Here is a 21,421-nt window from a genome sequence, read left to right as displayed (position 1 = left end):
GTGAGGGGGCGGAGCCTGGGGAGGCGGGACCAAGAGAAGGTGGGGTTGTCCAAGATGGGATGTGGGTTGTCCTGGTGATTTTCCCCATGCAGATGCATCCTTGAGCTCATCTGGATACTCATCTCGGAATGTAACGTGAGCACATTCTCGATCGCCTAGTCTTGTGTATAAACAAGCCGAGCCGTCTGCGTCTGGGATTAAAACTGGGTTTTCCAAGGGCTTGCTTACAGACAGGATCTTATTTTCAATGCAGTGTTTCTCAAATTGGGAGTCCGGGAGAAATATTTTCCCCTTAAAAGGGGTCCACGCATTACTCGAGAGACTGGCAGAACAAATACAAACTCCGGGGAGTGTTTGTTCCTTCCAGCTGGGTTGCACTGATGTGAGCTTTTAAGTTTATCCGAGCTGAACTGGAACTCACTACTATTAAGGCATTCGGGTCCGTTGTTGTTATTTAATTATTTTGATTCTTACTAAGGTTTCTTTGTGCTCTCCTTCAAAGTCAGTCCTTAAACTCCCACTCAGACTTTCGGAACGCACAGAGAGACAAAGAGGCGGCTAATGCTTATTACCCGATTTATTAGAGAGATCTCTTCCAAGTAAAAAGGGGGGGGGGGGATGGCGGGGCTGGGGGGTGGGGTCCCGGGGCTGCATATGAGTGTTACGGGGCCAGCAGTGGCTGCGGTTACAGAGGCGCCCATGGCTCTGGGTTTGAGCGGGATGGCGTCCTGTGCCCGAGGAGGCTGTACCCCGGATTGTCACACACCAGACCATGGGGGCTGAGCACAAGGAACCCCCGGTGAGAATTAAGACACACAAGGTTTGCAGTTTCGTTGTGTTTGGAAATCAGTTCGGCCATAAAAACGGGGTTGGGATGGGGACAGGCGATGCAACTGAACCACCAGAGAAGGTGGCCAAGGGTGCTCGTCCCGGAGCGGGGACCGAGGGGCTGCGGCGACAGTACCATGGCAGGGGGCCCCAGTGGGACGGGAGTATTGCACTGAGCCAGGTGGTGGAGGGAGAGGGCGAGAGGAGGCAGAGGCCAGAGGCCAGCAGGGGACACACCGGAGGTTCCACCTTGTCAGTCTCAGAACACGCCTTTCATTTGTACACTCGTGCCCACGTTCGCAGTGACAGCAGCCGTCAGGAACGAGCTGCGACAGAACCAGGACATCGCCACAAAGGAGTCGACAGACTTCCATCCTGGGGCGGGGTGGGGGGCGACAGCTGGCTAGATCCAGGGCCCTCCTTGCTGGGGGCCTGGGGAAGGCCGCGAGTTCACTACACGTGATAAATAAGGTCCTGCCTTCCTACCCTTGCCCTGACCATAAGCACATGCCTCCCATCGGCCCAGTCCGCAGACCACTTTGCATCCGTGTGACAGTTCTCTGAAAAAGGGACAGAGAATGCAACTAACACAAAGGGGGTCTTCAAAGGGGTGTTCATGACTTAGCACAAAAATGAAAACGTCTTGATCACCAGAAGGTTTGCAAATTTCTCCAAGTCAGCATCGGACTGATGCATTTGTTCCGTGGTTCACTCAGGAAAGCCTGAGGGGCCCAGCTCCTGCAGCTCCAGGTGGCTAAGGGCGCCCTGGACGTGGGGCCCGATGCTCTGGTGGTCCCCACGGGACACAGTGTCTCTGTGCGCGGCCTCTGGGGGCCTGGGCGGGGACCCCGGTCGGCTTTTGGGCGATTCAGCAGTCCCTGTTCGTCCCCTTCAGACCTCTGCCCACTCAGCCCGCCTCCCCCTGGGCAGGACGGGGCAGGCACTGAAGAGGGCGCCCGTGTGAAGTCTAGGCGAGGACGTTCTGGAGTCTGGACACACCTTCCGTGGACAGGAGGGGAGGACGCTGTTTTGCTTCTAGTCCAGGACACTGCAGGCTTGTTCGGACAGGTCCTCTTCCCAGAGCTGCTTCGTGCTGAAGTGTCCCTGGCGGCCCTGCGCGGGTAGAGCCCCCAGGGCGCAGCCCGGTTCTCCAGGGAGGAGAGGTGCAGCTGGACGCCAGGTTCTGGCCAGGCGCACGCAGCGGGCTGTGCCGGGGAGGCAAGGAGGGGGCCCACCGAGCACGAGGACAGCAGCGTACGCAGTTTGCAATGGACTCAAAAAGTCAAATTCCTGGGCCGGTGGGTTCTCCAGCTGTCTCAGGCTCCGCCAGGGAGGCAAAAGCGGGGAGAAATTTTCCCAGAAGGTGTAACTTCCACTCCACGCTAGCTCCCAGCTCCTCCCATGCAGGGCGGGGCAGGCCAGGGGAAACCATCCCTGTTGTGTCCCTCTCCAGAGGCGGGAGAGACCCTGCAAAGCTGCCAGCTCCAGCAGCCTGCTGTGGACACAGCAGGGGCCCCTGGCGACTGACCTGTGGGGCTCTGGGCCCAGCAGTGGTTGCCCTGCTGAAGATGACCATCCAAAAAAAAAAAAAATTTGTTTTTCACCAAGAATTTCTTCTCCTGTCCTTCAATCGGCACAGGTGCCCCCACCATTAAAAAGAAAGAGGATGCCCACCTCAGTCCTCTTACTCAAGGGGGTCTGGTCCTCTAGGCCGGGCACCTGACTGTGGGGCTCTGCTCCAGGACACGGCTCTCGGGAAGTCCCGTGGGCTAAGGGCCCGGCCGCCTCCTCCCAGCTTGGTCCGTCTTCTGGAGGAGACGTAAGCCCACGGCCCTGAGTTCCATTGAGAGGGGGCGGCCGTGCGTCCACATGGAGGTTCTAATCACGCCTGGTGATTCCTGCTCAAGGTCACCAGGGAGGTGGGAAACAGATGCTGAGAGATGGCAGGGGTGACAGGGTGGAGAGCGCCCCCAGCCACCGCCCGGCCACCCTCAAGGACTGTGTCCGGCTCTTGGCCCAAAACCCTGAGCCAAGAGCACCTGGCAGGCGCGATGGGAGGCCTCCAGAGGCGCCCTGGGGACCCAGTGGCCCTTCCATCCCAGGGGCCCGTCCATCCTGGCCAGGACTTGGAATGGATTCCACTGGGGTGCAGGTCCCCAGAGCCTAGGGCCTGGTTCCCTCAGCAAGACACATGCAAGCACAGCAAAGAACCAGAAGTGCAGTGGAATGGAGTTTTTTCTTTTCCATTGTGTGGTGGTTTTGTGTTTTTTTTGGCCTTTTTCTTTTTCTAAAAAAACACACATGTGTGCTGCCATGTCTGTGCAAAGAATAAGGGCCCCAAATAAATACATGATCAGAAACTCAGGAGGGTTCACAGTATCAGGCATAGGGAGCTGACAGGGAGCCGGGGCCAGGTGAGTTGCCCGGATTGGGATCGCTGCAGCCCAAGCGTCCACGCCATCGAGGGGAGGGCGAGGGTGAGGGCCGGCGGCCAGGCGGGCGTCTCCCGAGCTCTGGGCTGAGCAGGTGGGCAGCACCTCCAGGGAGCAGCCGGGACAGCAGCAGACACTCGGCTCCGTCAGTGCCTGCATAGGAATTACTGAAGAGGCAGGGGGCGGGTGAGGCCATGTTGGGCCAGGGCTGGACCCACACCCGCCGGGCCTCCCCTGGCCGGGTCGGGCCCCACAGCTGATGCCGAGGGCCAGGGACCCCAGGAGCCATGAGGGCTGGACACAGGCCCCCGCACGGTAGAGCCCGGCTGCCCCTCCCACCCTGGGCCTCAGTTTCCCTGTCAGTCCCGGGGTGCCTGGAGGCCAGGCTCTCAGGCCCTCCTTCGCCAAGGCCACGGGCCTGAGCCCCGAGTGGGCCCGGCTGGCCAGGCGCGGCGCACTTACTGTGTCGCTCTCGCCGTCGGAGGCGGGGTGGGCCTGCGTGCTATAGTGAAGCGGGGAGTACACCCAGCTCCTCTCATCGGTGGGCTGGAGGGCAGGCGGGCGGCACGTGCGGGAAGGGCGCAGAAGAAGAGCAGGGTGCGAGGAGGTGCGACAGAGGCGACAGGAAGGAAGGAAGAAACAGAAATAAAAGAGGGGGCCCCCGAGGCGGCACGGGTGGGCGGCTCAGCCCCCGCTGCCCTCTCCCTGACGGGGACCTGCCCCAACCCGGATGGCCCTCGGGCTCGGCGGGGCCGGGGGCCGGGCCTCTGGGGCTGAGTGGCCACAGCGCGGTGGGGCGGGCAGCAGGAAGCGGTGAGCAGGGGGGTCAAGGCAGGGCCGGCACAGCAGGAGGCGGGGAGGGTGGGTGGGGCTTGGTTTGCTCTGCTGTCCACCCCCACCACCCCCACCCCCCGCCATGGCACCCTGACCTCCAGCCTAGCCCGGCAGCACCCTGGAGACCCTCTGCTGGGGGTCCTGAGTGGTGGCGACGGTGGGAGCCCATTTCCTGACCCGAGAAGCCTTTCAGCACCGGCACACACAGGTTTGCTCAGGAGAGATCCAGGCAGGCGCCACCCAGAGAGCAAGCAGCAGAGGCCTCCCTGCCCCGCTCCAAGAGCCCGGGGTCACCTTCCTGGGGAGGGGGCGCAGCGGAGCCCAAGTCCCGGCCTGGGGACAGGCAGAGCGGGGACTGGCCGCCGAGGGGCCACAGGATGGTCTTCCTCCAGCTGCGTCTGGGGTGGGGTCCCAGTCCGGGTCCCACTGCGGCGAGGACATACATTCCTCCGACCTCCCAGGTCTGCTCTCACCACCAGAACATTCTTGGGGCTCCCCCGGCCGCCTTCTGTTCTCTCTTCCTTCAATGCCCCCCACAGCCTGTGACCTCCACCCCTGCCGCCAGAGCACACACCTGTCCTGGCCACGTCCCCCTGGGCGTCCCACGGCCCCTAAGCCCACGATGGCACCCCAAGACCCACCCCTCCTCGGCGGGGTTGGGGCACCACCAGCAACCAGCCTCTGCCCTGCTGCCCTTGGGGCCCGCCGGCCGCCTCTCCACCCCACCACCCCACCATCCCTGCAGCTCACAGGGCGTCCCGGTACCCGTGTGGGCCCAGGCCGTGCACCCACGAGAACCGTGTCCACCTATGAAGGGGTTTGCACAAAGCATCTGGGGCAGCAGGGCGAGACCCCAGCTCAGGCCCCGCTCATTCCTTCAGGGGGTCACAAAGCAATAACCCCCCTGGCCCCCTGCCCACCTGGGAGCCCGGGGGGTGGGGCCGGGCCCGTCTGGGGCCACAGCAGATCCTGACACTGGGGTGGCTGCCCTGCTGGGCTCAGAGCGGGGATGACACAGGGGTCCCACAGGGAACCCCGTAAGGAGCCGGCCCTGGGTGACCCACGGAAGTTGGGCCAAGGGCACGCCTGCCCCGCACGGCGGGCCTCGGGGTCCAGCCTTCCTCTTGTCGCTTCCTCTCCTCCCGTCGGCCTCCAGGCTCCTGCCTCTTCGGTGCTCCAGCCAAGACCGCCCTTCCTCTTCCGCCTCCCCACACCCTACGCGCTTCTCAGAAGTCCGGGTCAACCCCCCTCCAGGCAGCCTCTGCCACAGCACCCCACCCCACGGCCCTTGCGCGCCACGTGTCCCCGACTCTGGGACCATCTCTGGGGAGCGGCATCCCTGGCTGGAACGAGCATGGTGGGAGGGCTGTGGAAGCAGTCTCCCTTTTTCAGGCTCGCCCGGCAGCGCCCGACACCCAGTGACGCTCAGAGGGGCTGCTGACGGGGCTGGAGTGTGGTCTCCAAGGGGCCTCATCTTGAGAACACAAAGTCTCGCTTTAGGCCTTTGCCTTGTCCTGCCCGTTGGAGTGCTGTGTGCCTCTGGGAGGTTACTTGGCCTCTCTGGGCCCCCATTTATTGCTCACAATGACAATAACAAGTACTAACGATGCCACCGCTACACAATATCCCCATAGCGTCCCAGACACGCTGGGTGGATAAGCGTTTATTAGACACACAGGTGCCTGAAGCTTGGGATCCAGATTGTGTCTACCCTGTACTCTCATGGGCTCCCTGGAGAGCCAGGGACTCGGTGTCTCCATCTGTGAAATGGGTATGGAGACACCAGCTCCTTTCTCCTGCAGTTAAGGGCTTGGCTTTGCAGTCCCGCTACTGACTCATGACGCTACCCCCTTCAGGGGACAGACACCCCGTGGGAGCCGTCAGCAGCGAGGTCTGAACAAGTGGGAGCAGGGCACCTGGCACGTCCCTGACCCGGGAGGCTTGGGACAAGGGGCAAGGGTGGCCAGGGGATGGGGGTCAGATGCAGACCCTGCCACAGCCAGGCCAGCCCCTGGAGCCCCAGCTGTGTGCCCGCAGGCCCAGTGATGCCCACCTCAGAGGGGAGTAAGCAACGTCCCCATGGGATGCCTGCAGCACAGAGCCCCACACGGGCCAGCGCGGCTGACCTCAGCCACAGTGACATTTTCCCCAAGTCCCTTCTCAGAGGAAGAGGAACAGCCAGGACCTGTGGCTCCCTGTTGCCCATGGCGCGGGGCGGGGCTGGGCTCCCTGGAGGCCTGCCACGGTCACTTACAGTCCCTGAGGAGCTCAGCGTCACGGCCCGCAGTCGGCGATGCCGGGGAGAGTAAATCCAGTACCTCCCATCGGTGAACTGGGCGGGCCGGGCGGGCGGGGGAGGAAGCAAACAGAGGACAGGATGAAGTGACAGGATGAGGCCACAGGGATCTGGCAGGTGGTCAGGCAGGGAGGGCGCCGGGAGGGGCAGGTGAGCCGATGGCCAAGCAGGAGGTGCGGGCAGGGGTCCCACTGGCTTCCTTCTCTGCTGCGCGGGGCCCGGCTGCCCACTCAGGGATTTCGGGACCCTGACGCACACGACAGGACACGGCCCCAGGGGCCACCTCCCACAGATCCAGAGAGCGGGAAGCAACCAGCCCCGGCGGGAGCTGACGGCAGGTGGGGGGACACACAGGGTGCACTTGGTACCCTCCAGGCCAGGCAGGGCCGTGCCCTGGCAGCACTGGCTCGGGGACCGAGAGCAGGGAGGTCGGTGTTAGTTACGAAGCAGCGATGCCAGCGGGAGGGCCAAGCTCACCCAAACAGGCCCCAAGGCCCAGCGCCAGGCAGGGGGCAGGCCCCGGCTCATTTTCCTGGGGCAGGGGCAGGGGTCAGAGGTGAGAATGAAGGTCCGGGAAGAGGACGGGCGGCTGGGCGCGTGTCTGGCCCTCTCTGTTGTAACTGGGACCATGTGATCCCTGAGCAGGGCCACCCAAGGGAGATGGCTCCAGGATCCACTATCGGGGGCTCCCTGGCCCCCGGGCACCCACTTCACCCAGGCTCCTGGTTCAGCTCCCTGCCCGCCCACGGGAGGTGTGTGGGGAAGGAGACCCCCAGCTCTGGAGAGAGGTCCCGGGTCCCCGGGGCAGGGCCCCTTCCTACTCTGACGGATGCCACCTCGTCCGGGAGCAGCTGTGCATCCTCATCCTGTGAAGTCGGCAGTGTGGAGCCCACCTGCCCCTCGCGGCGGGGCCCTGGCCTCCCTGAGCACGGAGCCCGCCCTCCGCACCCACCACCCAGAGAGAGAAGGTGCGCGTCATGCCAGCCCACCACGGCCAGCCCGGGCTGCCCTGGGACCCAGGGCCTGGGCCTGCCCTCAGGCCAGCGGGGCCGAGCACTTGAGGACTCCAGACGTTTCCCGGGGCACTGCTGAAGACAGGGCCTTGGCTCGTGACCAGATGAGGTCATGAGGCCTGGGCCGGGGGGCCTGGGCTGGATGGTGAGGGACGGGGGTGCTCCCCAACACCTGAGTGTGAGCGTGCTGGCCGGGCACGTGGCCCTGAGTGTTGAAAGGTGAGCACCCACGTGTGCCTGTGTGCCTGAGTGTGAGTGCACGTGCAGGTGTGCACAGGCGCCTTGAGTGTGCGACGTGTCAGCACGAGCCTGTGAGGGAGCAGTGTGCGTGTGTGTGAACGGGTGTGGGTGTAAGCACACGTGGGTTCGTACAGGCACGTGCGTGTGTGTGCACGTGTGAGCACAGGTGGTGGAGGGTCCGGCGACGGGAGGGATCCCGGGAGGACTTACAAAGTAGATGTCTGTGGCGGGCGCATCCTCCTCGTCTGAGGCCTGGCTGGCGGGCTCGGAGGCCTGGCTGGCGGTTTCCACTTCGACGGCGGCAGAGGCACAGGCCGGGGATGACCCCTCCCTGGGAACACGGGGAAGACACGGGAGTCCTGGCTGGGGGTGCTCTGGACAGCCCGCGCCTTCTCCAGCCCACACCCCAGGACCCTCCCTGCTCCGCACCGTCCTTGACGCAGGGAGTCCGACTGCAGGGATGCATCCCGTCTGACACGTTCTAGTTCCCGCACAAAACAAACAGAACACCCCCAAGCACTGCTGCAGCCCAGGGGACAATGTGCCCACCCCCGAGCAGGCGGGCCCTTCCCCCTTTATTTGCTCAGCTTCACGCCTGTGGGCAGATCCCCGCCTCACCACTCACTTGCTGGGCAGCCATGAGGACCACGTTCTTTCTCGGAACCTCAGTTTCCTCATCTGTAAGGTGGGGACACATGGCACCTACCCCAGAGGGGCCAGAACCTCTTTCTCCTCTTTTCTGAGCACTTACTAGGTGCCAGGCCTGTCTGAGGGCCTTGTGGGAATGAACCCACCAAACTTCCACTCGGGAAGGAGGGATGCTGCTGCTGTCCTGTGTTACAGATGAGGAAACTGAGGCTCAGAGTGAAGGTGAGGAACGTGCCCGAGGCCTTGGCTGGCGGCCATGTGACTGGTGACTAAATTTCACCTCCTGGATGAAATGACGAGTTCTGAGAAGAAAGAGCACCTGTAACCGTGCAGAACTGGTTCTCCAGTCACGTTTGAGGGCAACTTGTTTTGTGGGGCAAAGACTGAATGACATTTCCCACCGCGACACTTCAGTTAATGGCAAAAAAGCTGACAGTGGCAGGAACTGGTGCGTGTGTGTGAAATAATAGCAAAGTGCACCTGGGAGTGTGTGCTGGGAGTGCTAAGTAAAGTCTCTAGAAATAGAACAGAAATTCTAAAAAGTATATAAAGCAAAAATTATGGGAAAGGCAAGAAGAACTGGATAAGGCAATTACAGAATTAAACAGCCCAAACAGATACGAGGCAAGTAAGGACATAAAGGAACCGATGACACCAATCAAGACACTGGACAGAAAAGGCTTGTAAAGAACTTTCCATCTTTTCACAGAGAAGACACTTTTCTCCCAAGTGTCCACGGACACTTAAAAAGTGAATTTTGGGGACTTCCCTGGTGGTGCAGTGGTGAAGAATCTGCCTGCCAATGCAGGGGGGACACGGGTTCGAGCCCTAGTCCAGGAATATTCCACGTGCCGTGGAGCAACTAAGCCCGTACGCCGCAACTACTAGGCCTGCTCTCTACAGCCCGAGAGCCACAATTACTGAGCCCGCCTGTCACAACTACTGAAGCCTGCGTGCCTGGAGCCCTTGCTCCGCAACAAAGAGAAGCCACTGCAATGAGAAGCCCGCCCACCACAACGAAGAGTAGCCCCCGCTCACTGCAATTAGAGAAAGCCCGCGCTCAGCAACGAAGACCCAACCCAGCCAAAAAAAAATAGCGTAATTTTTTGGCTGCATTGAACGGCATGCGGGATCTCAGTTCCCCGACCAGGGATCGAACCCCTGCCCCCTGTAGTGGAAGCGCAGAGTCTTAACCACCGGGGAATTCCCCAAACCGTAGACCTTTTTAGGCCATTTTCTTCAGCTCGAAACCTAATAAAGTTAGAAGTACCAAAAAGGTAAACAAAAAATCTTAAACACTTGAGAGATACCCCTAAAAAGCCTTAGTCCAGGGTCTCCCCCTCAGCACTGCTGACATCGGGCAGGTCATTCTCTGCTGGGGGCCATCCTGGGCGCTGTGGGGTGTGGAGCAGCGTCCCTGGCTCCCACCATGATGCTAAGAGCACCCCCGGTCATGACCACCAAAGATGTTCCCAGACGCTGCCCACTCTCCCCTGAGGGCAAAATCACTCTCAGGTGGTTGAAAGCCACTATCTTAATTCAAAAAAGAAATAAGAAAAAAATCACTAACCATGCACATGTGAGTCAGTATAAAAGAACTGCTTCACGTCAAAACCCATGGGACACCGCAAAAGCAGTACTCAGAGGAAACTACATAGCCTTAAGGGCCTCATTATTAAAGAAAAAAACGAATTTAAGCACTGGAAAAAAGAAACAAGTGAGAAAACAAACCAGAAGCAGCTAGAAAGAAGTCATTACTGGCGAGTTACAGTGAATGAAATAAAAACAAAACACAACAGGGGAAAAGGTAACTAAGTCCCCAACTGGTTCTTTGAAAAGCTTGTAAGTTGCTGTCTCGCAAGCCCCAGCAAAGCTAAGAGGGCGAAGAGAGGAAGGGTGGGAGGGAAAGTGACCTCAGATGACAGGGCGGCTCTGAGCCCTGGAGGAGGCGACCCTCCCCCGAGTGCAAGACCCCCGCTGCTCCCGGTACCACGCGCTCCCTTCCCCCCCATGCCCCACGCCCCGGAAGCCCCATTCCCGCCCCCAGCTTGAGGACTACTTTTCCCAGCCTGCCCAGCGGACACCTGGCCACGTGACCACGCTCGACCAATGGGGCCAGAGCAGAACTGGAATGCAGGAACCAGGTAACGGGACCGCAGGGACTCGAGGGCCACTCACCCCGCATCTTCCTCTTTGGGGACCACGATTTCCACGCTGCACGCGGGCTCCACCTGCACCGTGATCTGCTGCAGGTCCTCCTCCGCATGCGCCTCCTCCTGGGGCCTGGAGGCAATGGGAAGCCGCGCCTCAGTTTCCCTCCTCACCCGCCCCCCACCCCCACCCCAGGAGCACCAGCCGAGCTCCAGGCCGGTGCCAATTTCCAGTCCCGGTAACAAGCTGGTAGCCTCCACGAGGTGCTGTCTCCGTGCACCATCAGGCCAGGGCCCTGAGCCAGCCCAGCTCGCACCTGGTCCCTCTGGCCGTCATGCCCGCCTGGGGGCTGCAAGAGTCCACCTGGGGCTATCCTGTGACTCTGGCACCAGCAGAGGCATAATGAGTGAATGGTGGCCTGGATCCCGCCCACCCCCTGGGGGCAGCTAGGCACCTGCCTGGGGCCTGGACTAGGGGGTGAGGTAGTTCTGGGGTTCCAGGCTGAGACCCGTGGTGCAGGTAGGTCAGAACATTGCAGCATCCAGGCGTGCAGAATCTCTGGATGGCAACACCAGGGAGCAAAATGGTGGCTGATGTCAGAGCAGGTAGCTGGACAGAGGGGGATGCACTTTGCACCAAAGATGTTTTGTACCATGACTTTTTTTTTCAACTGGCAGGAATTATCCCAAAAAAACTAATTACAGAAATGCCCTCTTCACTGCAGTCCTGTTACAAGATCAAACAACTGGGAACAACCCAAGTGTCCATGGCCCATTAGAGGGACGGCAACCAGCACATGCTCCACCTGCTCAGACAGGTGACCTTCTGCTGGTAGGTGACAGAGTAAGGGGCAGTGTGCCGCCCAGAGTGCACGCTGGTCAAAATGCGAGGAGAGACAGGCCCGAACGTGTGTCTGTTTGTATATTCACAAATATCTCCGGAAAGAGACAAAAACTCCCTCCGGGGGGTTGCTCCCAGAAAGGGGAGCAGGCATGGGGCAGGAGGAAACATCTTAACTATTTTCCTTTTCGTATCTCTTAGAATAAAAATATTGATAAAAAGAGAAAGAAGAACCAACAGGTACGTGTGGGAGCAGGGTCCTCTGGGCACCCAGGTGGGAGACAGACACAAAATCACCTGAGATATTCTACACGGTCTAGAGCCTGACTTGAATCTGTGCCCAGAAAGGAGTGGTCAGAGACGAAGGGCTCTGGGTGGGGAAAGCGGAGGAGGTACTGGGGCGGGCGGGCGGGGGAGAGGGAGAGGGCTGGGGTCTCAGCTCACCGGCCATCCTGTCCGGAGGACTGCGTGCGCCGCCTGCAGAGAGACCACAAGGAGGTGGGAGAAGTGGGGCGAGCCCACGCCCACGCACAGCCCCCCGTGGAGGGACACGGCTGATCTGCTCACCTGTACCGCGGCTGCTCTGATGTCTCCGAGGGGGACCGCTCTGGGATGGAGAGGGACGTGGAGGACAGGGTCGTGGCGATGGAGGCGGTGGTGGCCTCCTCGAAAGAAGGCGGTGTGCAGGGCAGGAGGTCTGGCCGGCCTGTGGCGAGGAGTGGGTGGGCACTTGCGGGGGCCTGGGAGGCCTCTGGGCTCCACCTACAACTCGGCTCACCCTCTACCACCCATGCCCCCCACTCCCACCTGCCACCCCACACTGTCGTCCCTGCCAGCTTTAAGCGGGCAGATGTGCTCCAATTTCCCCCTGGCATAAGACCTTCCAGTAGCTTCCCACTGCTCTCAAACTGAAATCCGAACCCCTCCTTTCGGCCCCCAGGGTGTCCTGCTCCACAGGCCTCACCTGCCCTCTCCCCCTCCCCCTCTGCTCCAGACACACAGGCTCCTCGCTGTGCCTCCCACACAACAGGCTAGGCCAGGTCGCACCCCAGGGCCTCTTGCACAGGCAGCTTCTCCCTTCCTTGATGCTCTTCCACCAGCCCCACCCTGCCTGGAATCTCTGACCCAGGGGACGGGAGGGACCTTCCAGAACATCAGGCCCAACCCCATCAAGTACTTCATCCCTCCAGGTCTCTGTGCACCTCTGATGTGAAGGGAGCCTGTCACCTCTGGGGCGTGGGTTGGGGGGGGATGGGCGGGGAGGCAAATTCTATGCTCAACCTTCGCTGTGGCTCTTCCGGGGGCCCCGTCCCAGCTGCTCCCCACTTCCCAGCTGGGTTCCAGTCACTGCCCCTTCCCATCCAGGCTGGGCCCAGCTGCAGGGGCCGCTTCCTCCTGTTGGACTGCTGCTGTTGCTCCCTGAGCCCCTGCCTTCCCAGCCTCCCAGGGACGACGCCTTGCCCCAGGGGCCCCCTTATCTCCCGGCCGCCTGCTCACCTTCGTCCTCCAGCGTGGGGTAGCTGCGGGCCCCCCGCAGGTCGTACTGTGCGTCCTCCCGCTCGCTGGGGATCTGGCTGGCCGAGAAGGCGGCAGTGGGCCCCAGGGGCTTGACGGCCAGCAAGGCACCGCGGCCCTTCTTGGACGGCGAGGACTTGAGGGCTGCAGAGGAAGGGCGGTTGGTGCTTGGGTGGCAGCACCGAGGCCAGGCCCTGCAGCCCCTGGTGCCTCTGTTGTACAAAAGCCTGGTTGCCCCACCCAGCCCCGCCTCCAGCCTGTCCCCCAGTGCTCTTCACTCTTGGTGGAGAAAGCCTGCCCTGCTTTCCACCCAGCTTGCCTCGGGAGGTGCCAGGAGCCCCAGGTACCTGTCCTGCCTGTCAAGAGAGATGGGACGAGCCCGCGGGGACCCAGCACTCCCACCCCGGCCCCCAGAAACAGCAGCAGACCAGCAGCTGCCAACATTTGCCAAGCACTTTGGGGCCTCACCCACTGTGTCCCAGCCCACCCGGCCACGGCCCCGCCGCTGACATGGAAGTCAAGGGCCTGGGACAGTGGGGCTTAGCACCAAGGGTCTGGCTCCCATGCAGGCTGCAACGGCCTGGGGAACGCAGCTCAGCTCTCGGGGCCCCCAAGTCGTTGTCTGCAACATCAGGGTCAGGGGAGGCGGGTAAACCCCGAGACGCCCTCTGCGCCCCGTCAGGACCTGTCACCACCCTCTCCCAGCGGGCCCTGTGACCTCTGCCCCCAGCATGGCGAGCTTAGCTCCCGCATACAGTAGGCGCTCGGTTTGCCTTAGGCACAGCCATCCAGTCCCTGGAGGCCGGCACTCCCTGGACCACAGCACCCTGAGAAGGTTCCAGGAAGAGATGTGCCAGTAAAGGTTAACAACCGGCTCTCTGGGGACAGATGCTGGGTTTGTGGTATATGCCGATTTCCATGGTGTAAACGGTCCCTCCACAGTCAACCTCAGCGTACAACTAGATGTCACAGAACGTGGAGCTGTGCCGAGAGCCAGCTGCAGGTGACCAGCGCTGGCTCATGGCCCGCACACACCTGGCCCAGGCAGTGAGAGCAGCCCCCCAGCTGAGAGCCAGACACTGGGCCTGCCCCTTCCCGATGCCTGCGTGGAGCACCCATGGAGTGCAAGGCCTGGACAGTAAGGCGCACACCAAGACCACCCCCACGCCCACAGACGCTTACTGAGCACCTACTGTGTGCCAGGCCCCGAGCTGGAAGCTGGGGACGTGGAGTGACCAGAGTGAACAAGCACCCTGCCTTTTGGGGGTGGGTGAGGGGTTGAGGGGACCAACGACAGACACATAGGGAGAAAGACCCCTTCAGGCCCCATGTGGGGTCCGGCCCGGGGTGCACCAGGGTCTGTGACTCTGGAGGCCCAGCACGGACACAGGACCTCCAGAGGCCACCATGGGCCGGGGCCACCACGATTCCCCTGTGCCCTCCCCGATGACGCCCAGTTGGGCTGATGACCGGCCGGCTTCCATGTGGCAAGGTCCCGTTTCCTTGGCAACGGTGCTTCCCCACTGATCGCGTGTGTGAACACACCTCCCCCTCCTGGCTCTGTACAGATGGGGAAACTGAGGTGCAGAAGGGGCGTCACTTGCTCAAGGCTGCGCGGGAAGGAGAGGACTGGGACTGGGCGGGCGCCACCTCCACTGCCCTGTGCCCTGGACCAGGTCCCCGCCTGAGGCCCAAGGCTGGCTGAACACAGGACCAGCGCTCCAGGTTTACCCTGCCCTTGATCTTCCGCCCTCCTCCCTCCACGCCCCCACCCAGAGGGCCTGCGCACTCACAGGAGTTCTTCCGGAAGACCGTGTTGCTCATGAACTTGAAGAAGCGCTCGGCGTAGAAGCTGGGTCGGTGCACAGAGATGGTGTCCTGGGAAGGGAAGTAGGGGCCCGAGGGCAGGCAGGTGTGAGCGCTGTGGCCCCATGGGGGCTCCCGTGTCGGGGGCGGGATGTAGCCTCTGTGGGGAGGGGACCCAAGGAGCAGGTAGGGACAGGGAAGCAGGAAGGTGGTTTCCTAATAACCGCATCTGTAATTTTAACTTTTTGAACCATGTTTCAAAGAGGTAAACAGGTAAGTATCAAAATCAAGAAACCGGAAAGAATCTCTAAAGCAAGGGTAGGGGAGAGCACGGCCCGTGCCTGCTTCGAAAGCTGGGTTGCAGGCCTGTCCCTGTGGCTGAGGGAGGCTGGTGTCCTCGGGGCAGGCAGGCCCGGCGTCCTGCACTCAGGTGGGGGCAGCCCTGGCCACGCACTGCTCCTCATCTGTGCCACGCGGAGACTGGAGGCTGCCCGGCTCGCCAGGATGTAGGGACGTGAGGCAAGGAGCCCGGCACACGGTCGGGGCGCGATACGGGCTGGGCCCCTGGACGGACACCCTTGCTGTCCCTGGGATCCAGTCTCCTCGCCCGCTATGGCACGGTCTCCCTAGCACTGCTGACAGCATTCTCTGGGGGCCGTCCTGGGCACTATGGGGTGTGGAGCAGCATCCCCGGTCCCCACCCACTCGATGCCAGGAGCCCCCCAGTGTGACCACCACAGATGTCCCCTGACACTGTCCGGTGCCCTCCCCTGGCTGTAACATAACAGAACCCATCTGGACACGAGGCCTCCCACAATGAACGCTGCACTCTACCCTTGCCTGCGTGGAGGCGTGGCCACATGGCCACATGACCACGTTCTGGCCGATGGCTGGCGAGCTGAGATGAGCTGAGATAACGGAAGAGTCTCTCCGCCCTGAGAGGAAGGGCGCCCCTCCCTCCGGCTGGGGCCAGGGGCCGAGGACAACGCCTGGGGGTGTGCAGCAACACACAGGAAGAACCTGGCCCCCAACACCGAGGGCCATCCTACTGGCCCCAGGATGCTCACACCTGGATGGTTAACTTCCATCGACATTTGAGGCTCCTGGGGAGTCGACCCAAATCCTCTGATGGGGATTGCGGCCGCCCAGCTGCAACCTGGACCTTCTCGGCGCTTATTCCGGAAGGTCCCCCAGGCCCTCCAGACGCTGAGTGGTGGGCGGGCTGGTTAGGACGCTGGATTTTACAGACTGCAGGCACACACACAGCCCTTAGCACTTGAGTGAGAGCTGGCCTGCGGGGGGCGGGGGGCCCCATGGGAGGAGAGGCCTCCGCCTGAGGGTCCACAGCTGGACCAGGGGTGCGCGGGCTGCCTCGGGCCCACAGGCAGGCTCTGTTTAGCCCCAACTCTTGGTCCTCACAGTCTTTTACATTCTGAAGTGATTCACTGCAAGTGTGCAAGTGTTCACGGGTTGGCTGCGCTCACAGGAAAACATGAATTTCAAGCTTTTCTCAAATAACTGAGCCAGTCCATCTAAGCAGGCCCCACCCCCATGGGGCAGCAGAGGTCAGAGTTGTGCAGTATTGCCCCCAGGGTGCAGCTGGGGCCCAAGACGCCCTCCACATCACACGTTCCCAGAATGCTCTCTGCCTGGCCGGCCCCTGACTCTCCGGGTCAGCCTGTCCTTGGGAATCCTTCCCACTCAGCTCGGGGCCCCCCGACCCGCTCCAGGAAGCCTTCGTGTACCGCTCACGGATGGCTCGGACCCCTCGTTGAGGATCCTGCAGCTGCCTTGCTTCTTCATCTCAGCCCTGACCCCTTGGCCCATGACTGTGGCTCCAGAAAGGGGGACACATCTCTCAGCTCTTTAGCACCTGTGCCTGGCCCAGGGAGACGGTCAGTGCGTTTGTGGACGGATGGACGGAACGAACGAACAAACGATGCTCACCCCATCATGGACGAGAGCCTTCCAGGTGTGTTCCAGCTTCTTGATGAACCTGCAGAGAAGAAAACGCCCAGAACGTCAGCCAAACCTTCAGGTCCAGGGGTTCTCTTCTGGGCAAGTCCATTCCAGGGGACACTGTTGATGTCTAGGAACGTTTGTGGTTGGCACGGGTGGGAGTGTTCCTGGCATCAACAGGGTAGAGGAGCCCTGGTCTAGAGCAATGAGGCCACCTGTTGCATCAGCCAGAGGCCACCTCCCCTTTCCTACCCCCTTGACCGCCCCCCCACCTGCTGGCTGCTCCCACCACATTCTCTGGGGGTGGCAGTGGAAAGGTCGTGGTACGTAGCCCCCCGTGGGGGACAAAGCCCACCCTTCCTCTCTCCCACGGGCCAGGCTGAGCCCGGCCCCTCACTGCTGGAGTGAGCGCCCTGCACCATGACCCCCAGCTAGGCCCCGCCTGACACCGGGGCTGGGGAGAATGTTGCCTCCTCCAGGCAGCCTTCCTGGACACCTCTAGGCTGCAGGGGGAAGGAGCTCCTCCCTTGGCACACACCTCCGCCTCAGGGCGAGCTCCCCTCGCCCCCGGGGCCTCTGCAGAAACCCTGGAAAGCTGCCTGCTCCTGCTCCAAAGGGAGGGAGACGCCTGCAGGGGATGGGGTCAGCCCTCAGGAGAGGAAACAGCCTGCAAACATCAGCCGTCTGATGGGCAAGAGGTGACAAGCAGGCAGAGGAGTCACCCTACGCCAAGGGGAGTTCCCGGCACGGGGTGGGGTGTGGACGGGGGACCGCCACAGCCACAACCTGCCTGTCACACCTAGACTGTGTGTAACTCCTTCGATAAAAAACTAACAAGAGACGCTCACTGCTGTGAGCGTGCAAAGCACAAGGCACGGGTAACGGAGCTGCCCGTCACCCAAGAGCGTCTGGTTCCTTCGGCTACACCACGCTCGTGTCCACACTCGAGACCACACAGCACATGGCACCGGCTGTGAGCATTTATTTCTGGAAGTGTAGGAACCTTCCAGAGATGTTGCGCTTCCCAGCCACAGGGCGTTTCCGTCTTGCTCTGTTCAGCCCAGCACTTGGCACACGGCAGGGCCCACAGTCAGTCAGCTGGCGACACCTCACCCACCACCCGGCCCTGCACTGGCCCTGACTGGGCTCTCACTGGGGAGTGGGGAGACAGGGTGGGGGCAGGCACCCACCCGTGGGACCGCAGGCTGGAGGGGGCACGGGCTCCCACCTGGAGGGCCACAGGATGGGGGGCGAGCACCCACCTGGAGGGCCACAGGATGGGGGGCGGGCACCCACCTGTAGGACTGCAAGATGTCGATGATACCAATGTGTAGCAGAAGCCGCTCCCCGCGGCCGTTCACAGCGGGGATCCCGCCCATCCTGTGGAAAGGGGTCGAGAGCATCAGCACCCGCAGAGCTGGCTCGGGGCGGGCCTGCCTGTCAGGGGCACAGGCTGGACGTGGCCTGCAGCCCCGAGCCTGGGGCCCTGGGCCTGGTCTGGGGCTTGCAGGGACAGAGATGGAGGGAGACGCAGGCAGGACTGATGGGGCCTGGGGCTTGAGGATCCACACGCTCCCTGTAGGTGGCAGCCTGGCTGGACCCTCAGAGGGGGTCCAGGCACCTGGGAACCCCACCCTGGTGAGGGGTCGAGCAGCTCTCCCGGCCAGCTCACCGAGTCAAAGCTGGAGGCCACAGGGTGCAGAGGGGTCCCGGCCATGAGACCCAGATGTGCGCACACCCACACGTGCACACGCGGAACTTGCACACACGCGTAGGCACACGCACACATGCCCGCATGTGCACGCGCAGGCTCCCGGGCAGGACCAGGCTTCCAGGTGCAACCTGGGGAGTTAATGGCCTCATGCAGCCCCAGGCCGAGCCTGCCCGGCGCACTTAGCGAGGTTGCACGATGCAGCAGCTGTCCTGCAGTCATTAGGGCCCCAGAGGCTCTGCCAGCCACACTCCACACCCGAGCTCACCTGCACGCCCTGCCATCTCGCCTGGCCTGGCACCAAGCCTACGAACGCCAGACGGCTGAGCTCCGGGCCAGCTCGTGTCCTCCCAGCCTCAGCCCAGTCAGGGCCCTTCAGCTGGTGGCCCAGTGTGGTGGCCAGGCCGGGGTCAAGCCTCGGCCCGTGCCCCAGCTGGCTGTTGCACCCTGACGGCTAGCCCCACCTCTGAGCCTCCTTTTCCCAGCTGAAGACATGAGGATGCCACCCTCCTCCTCCAGGGCCCCCTGCCCCCCAAGGACTGAACAGGGTCCGGAAATGGAGGGTGCCGCCGGTTCCCGGCATGGTCAATGCCTGGTGACGAGGGGACAATCGTGACACCTGTTCACAGCAGCGGTTTCCATCTGGGGCGACTCTGTCCTCAGGGGACAGTGATGCTGTCTGGGGACATGTGTGGTTGTCACGACCGGAGGGCAGGGATGCTGCTCCACCCACCACAGTGCCCAGGACGCCCCAGAGAAAGTGACCCGACCCTGAATGTGAGAAGCACAGGGTGGGTGGTAGGGATACTCTGTGAGTATGTCAGCGACCGCGCCCAAGCCCCCAGGTCAGGACCAGGTTGGCCAGGTGGTGGGTGGGGTCGGGGGATGCACTCCTCTCTGGACCCGGTCACCCCTCACTGCCGCCTGGCATCGCCAGGGAAGGACTGTTCTCAGCCCTGCCCCCGGTGGGTCCCGGGTTTGGTATCTTCCACCTTCTCCGGGGCTGTCTTTCAACACTTTTCCAGCTTTGCTGCCTACGGTGGCGCTTTAACCCACCCTGGGGCCCAGCGGGAGGGAAGGGGATCTGTGCTTCCCACAGGGATGGCCAATGACCTCCATCTACTGACTGACTGACTGACCTGGACGCCCTGGTCAGAACACCTGGCCACAGCTGTGTGTCCACCGTCCACCCCTTGGGGCACGGGGGGCTGGGGGATGGGTGGGCGCTGCTGTCCGCTTGACAAACCAGGAACAGGCCAGACCCTGGACTCGGTCGTATCCCTCTCACCTTCCTCACGACTCCCCCCCGCCCGCTTCTCGCCTGGCAAGGGGGCCGGGGCAGAGATGAGAACGGGAAGCCCCCGAGCCCCGCCACCTACGTGTCGTCCGTCTCGATGGCCTCCCCGCGCGCGGCCCCGCCCTGGATGGACTCCATGGCCGTGGAGTAGAGCGCCTTCTGGCCCAGCGGCCGCTTCTCGTCAGCGGTGCTCTGGGCGCCCTCGGCCTGCCGCTCACGCTCCTGCTGGTCGATGTTGTGCACGCCCAGGAGCAGGCTGTAGTCCATGATCTTGAAGCTCTCCAGCACCTGTGGGGCCGGGGGTCAGGGGGAGGCGCCAGCTGTCCCCCAACCCCCACACCCCACCCCCATCTGGGTCTGTCCCCACTCAGTCCCCACAGCCAGGTGGGAGGCTCCATCCTCATCCCACTGGGGACCCCAGCGGTGGGCCTGGGGCGCAGTTTCTGACTCGAGGCCAGGCCGCCCTGGCCCTGGTTCGGAAGCCCGGTTCTCTGGCCACCACTCCTGCTGCAGGCCCCAAGGTGCAGCCCAGGACGGGGACACCCGGGCTCTGGGGGGTGGGCTCTTGGAAGCCGTGGGGCCCTGAGGTGTCTGGTGGTTTTCTGGGAAGGGGTCTGGGAGCCGGGGTGCAGAGGGGACCCTGGAGGACCCAGGCCTGGCCTGAGCCCTGCCAGGCCTCCGTATCCTCGCCTCTGAGGCCGAAGGGGGCGCAGGTAGACTGCAGTTGCAAGGCCTGCGAAGGGCCTGGCGGGTGTTCTTTTTCCCTAAGAAGCACCTGCCCATGGAGGGCAGCTCGGAGCCCGCATGAGCCTGATCTGAGGTGCAATGTAAGGTGAGGGCCCGCCCTGAAAACACCAGGCTGCTCCTGGGGCTTTGTTTCGGCAGCAGGAACGCAGCCTGAGGTGGGGCTGGGGCAGGGAGGGAGCGCGTATCTCAAGCTCACACTGCGTCCCCACTTTACAGGTGGGAAAACCGGGGCTCAGAGACGGAGGCCCTGTAATCACGGCCCCGGCCCGGCCCCCCCTCACCAGGCAGTCGCGCTGCAGCGTCTTGACGAGCGCGGAGAAGGTGTCGGCGTCGAGCATGAGCCCCTCAGGCATGTCCTGGATGAAGTCCAGGTCTTTGTAGGTTGGGATGCTCTTTTCCTTCTCCTTCTTGCTGGCCCGCCGCTTATACGTGGAGCCCTTGAGGTCGAACTTGAGGTGCATCCTGACCACGCGCGGCAGCACGTTGTTCATCACCACCACGCGAATGTTCTTCCCGCCCGACTGCACACAGTACAGTCCGTAGAACTTGGGCAGCAGCGTCCGTGGGTTCTGGTTGAGGTTCTGGGGAGGAGAGGGTCACTGGAGATGACGCCAGGAGCTGTGCCCGCACAGCCTGCGCGGCACCCTGTCTGCCCCACGGATCTCAGGCCAGAGGCCACCTCCTCAGGAAGCCCACCCTGACTACCTCTCCCAGGCTCGTCCCTCTCTCCGCACCCCCAGCACCCTGACTGTACAGCCAGCCAGATGAGTTCCCCATCACCCCACCTGGAAGAGCCAGGAGGATCTGTTTCTACAGAGTCAGGCCCAGCGAGAGACAGCCTTTCCATAAAGGGCCCCAGGGGATGCTGCCGAGGTGTCTGGGCCTGGCTTCCCACCAGGTCAGACCCAGGTGTCCCACCTCCCCAGCCCAAACCGGGGGGCATGGCGGGCACGGCCTCCAGGCGTGTCCAGGGCAGGGGTCAGCAAACTCCGGCCCAAGGGCCAAATCCAGGCCACTTGTCTTTGTACAGCCGGGAGCTAAGAATGGTTTTACATTGTTAAAAAAATAAAAGAAAAACAGTGTCCTGTGACATGTGAAAATTAC

General features: G+C 62.4%; 1 protein-coding gene across 6 annotated transcripts in view; it reads right to left on the bottom strand.

Moving 5' to 3' along the window:
* Nucleotides 1–1,135: 1,135 nt before the first annotated feature.
* The window catches only part of PIP5K1C (phosphatidylinositol-4-phosphate 5-kinase type 1 gamma), a 59,388-nt gene continuing 39,102 nt past the window's right edge, over nt 1,136–21,421 (bottom strand). The window contains exons 7-20 of one of the 6 annotated variants that reach the window (XR_004349078.1): nt 20,599–20,898; nt 19,653–19,858; nt 17,859–17,942; nt 16,551–16,599; nt 14,591–14,675; nt 12,780–12,941; nt 11,850–11,988; nt 11,727–11,759; nt 10,470–10,574; nt 7,854–7,974; nt 6,349–6,426; nt 3,723–3,806; nt 2,503–3,427; nt 1,136–2,390 (exon numbers count right to left, since the gene is read on the bottom strand). Coding sequence is in view for 5 of the 6 variants with exons in the window: in XM_032625754.1 (XP_032481645.1) it covers nt 7,101–7,974; nt 10,470–10,574; nt 11,727–11,759; nt 11,850–11,988; nt 12,780–12,941; nt 14,591–14,675; nt 16,551–16,599; nt 17,859–17,942; nt 19,653–19,858; nt 20,599–20,898 (2,037 nt within the window). In the remaining variant the exon portion in view is untranslated. The other 5 variants (XM_032625756.1, XM_032625757.1, XM_032625758.1 and 2 more) reach the window with 5 other exon arrangements.

This window comes from Phocoena sinus, chromosome 3 (assembly GCF_008692025.1).
Source record: "Phocoena sinus isolate mPhoSin1 chromosome 3, mPhoSin1.pri, whole genome shotgun sequence".
NCBI lineage: Eukaryota > Metazoa > Chordata > Mammalia > Artiodactyla > Phocoenidae > Phocoena > Phocoena sinus.
This window is presented reverse-complemented; position numbering and strand designations above follow the sequence as displayed.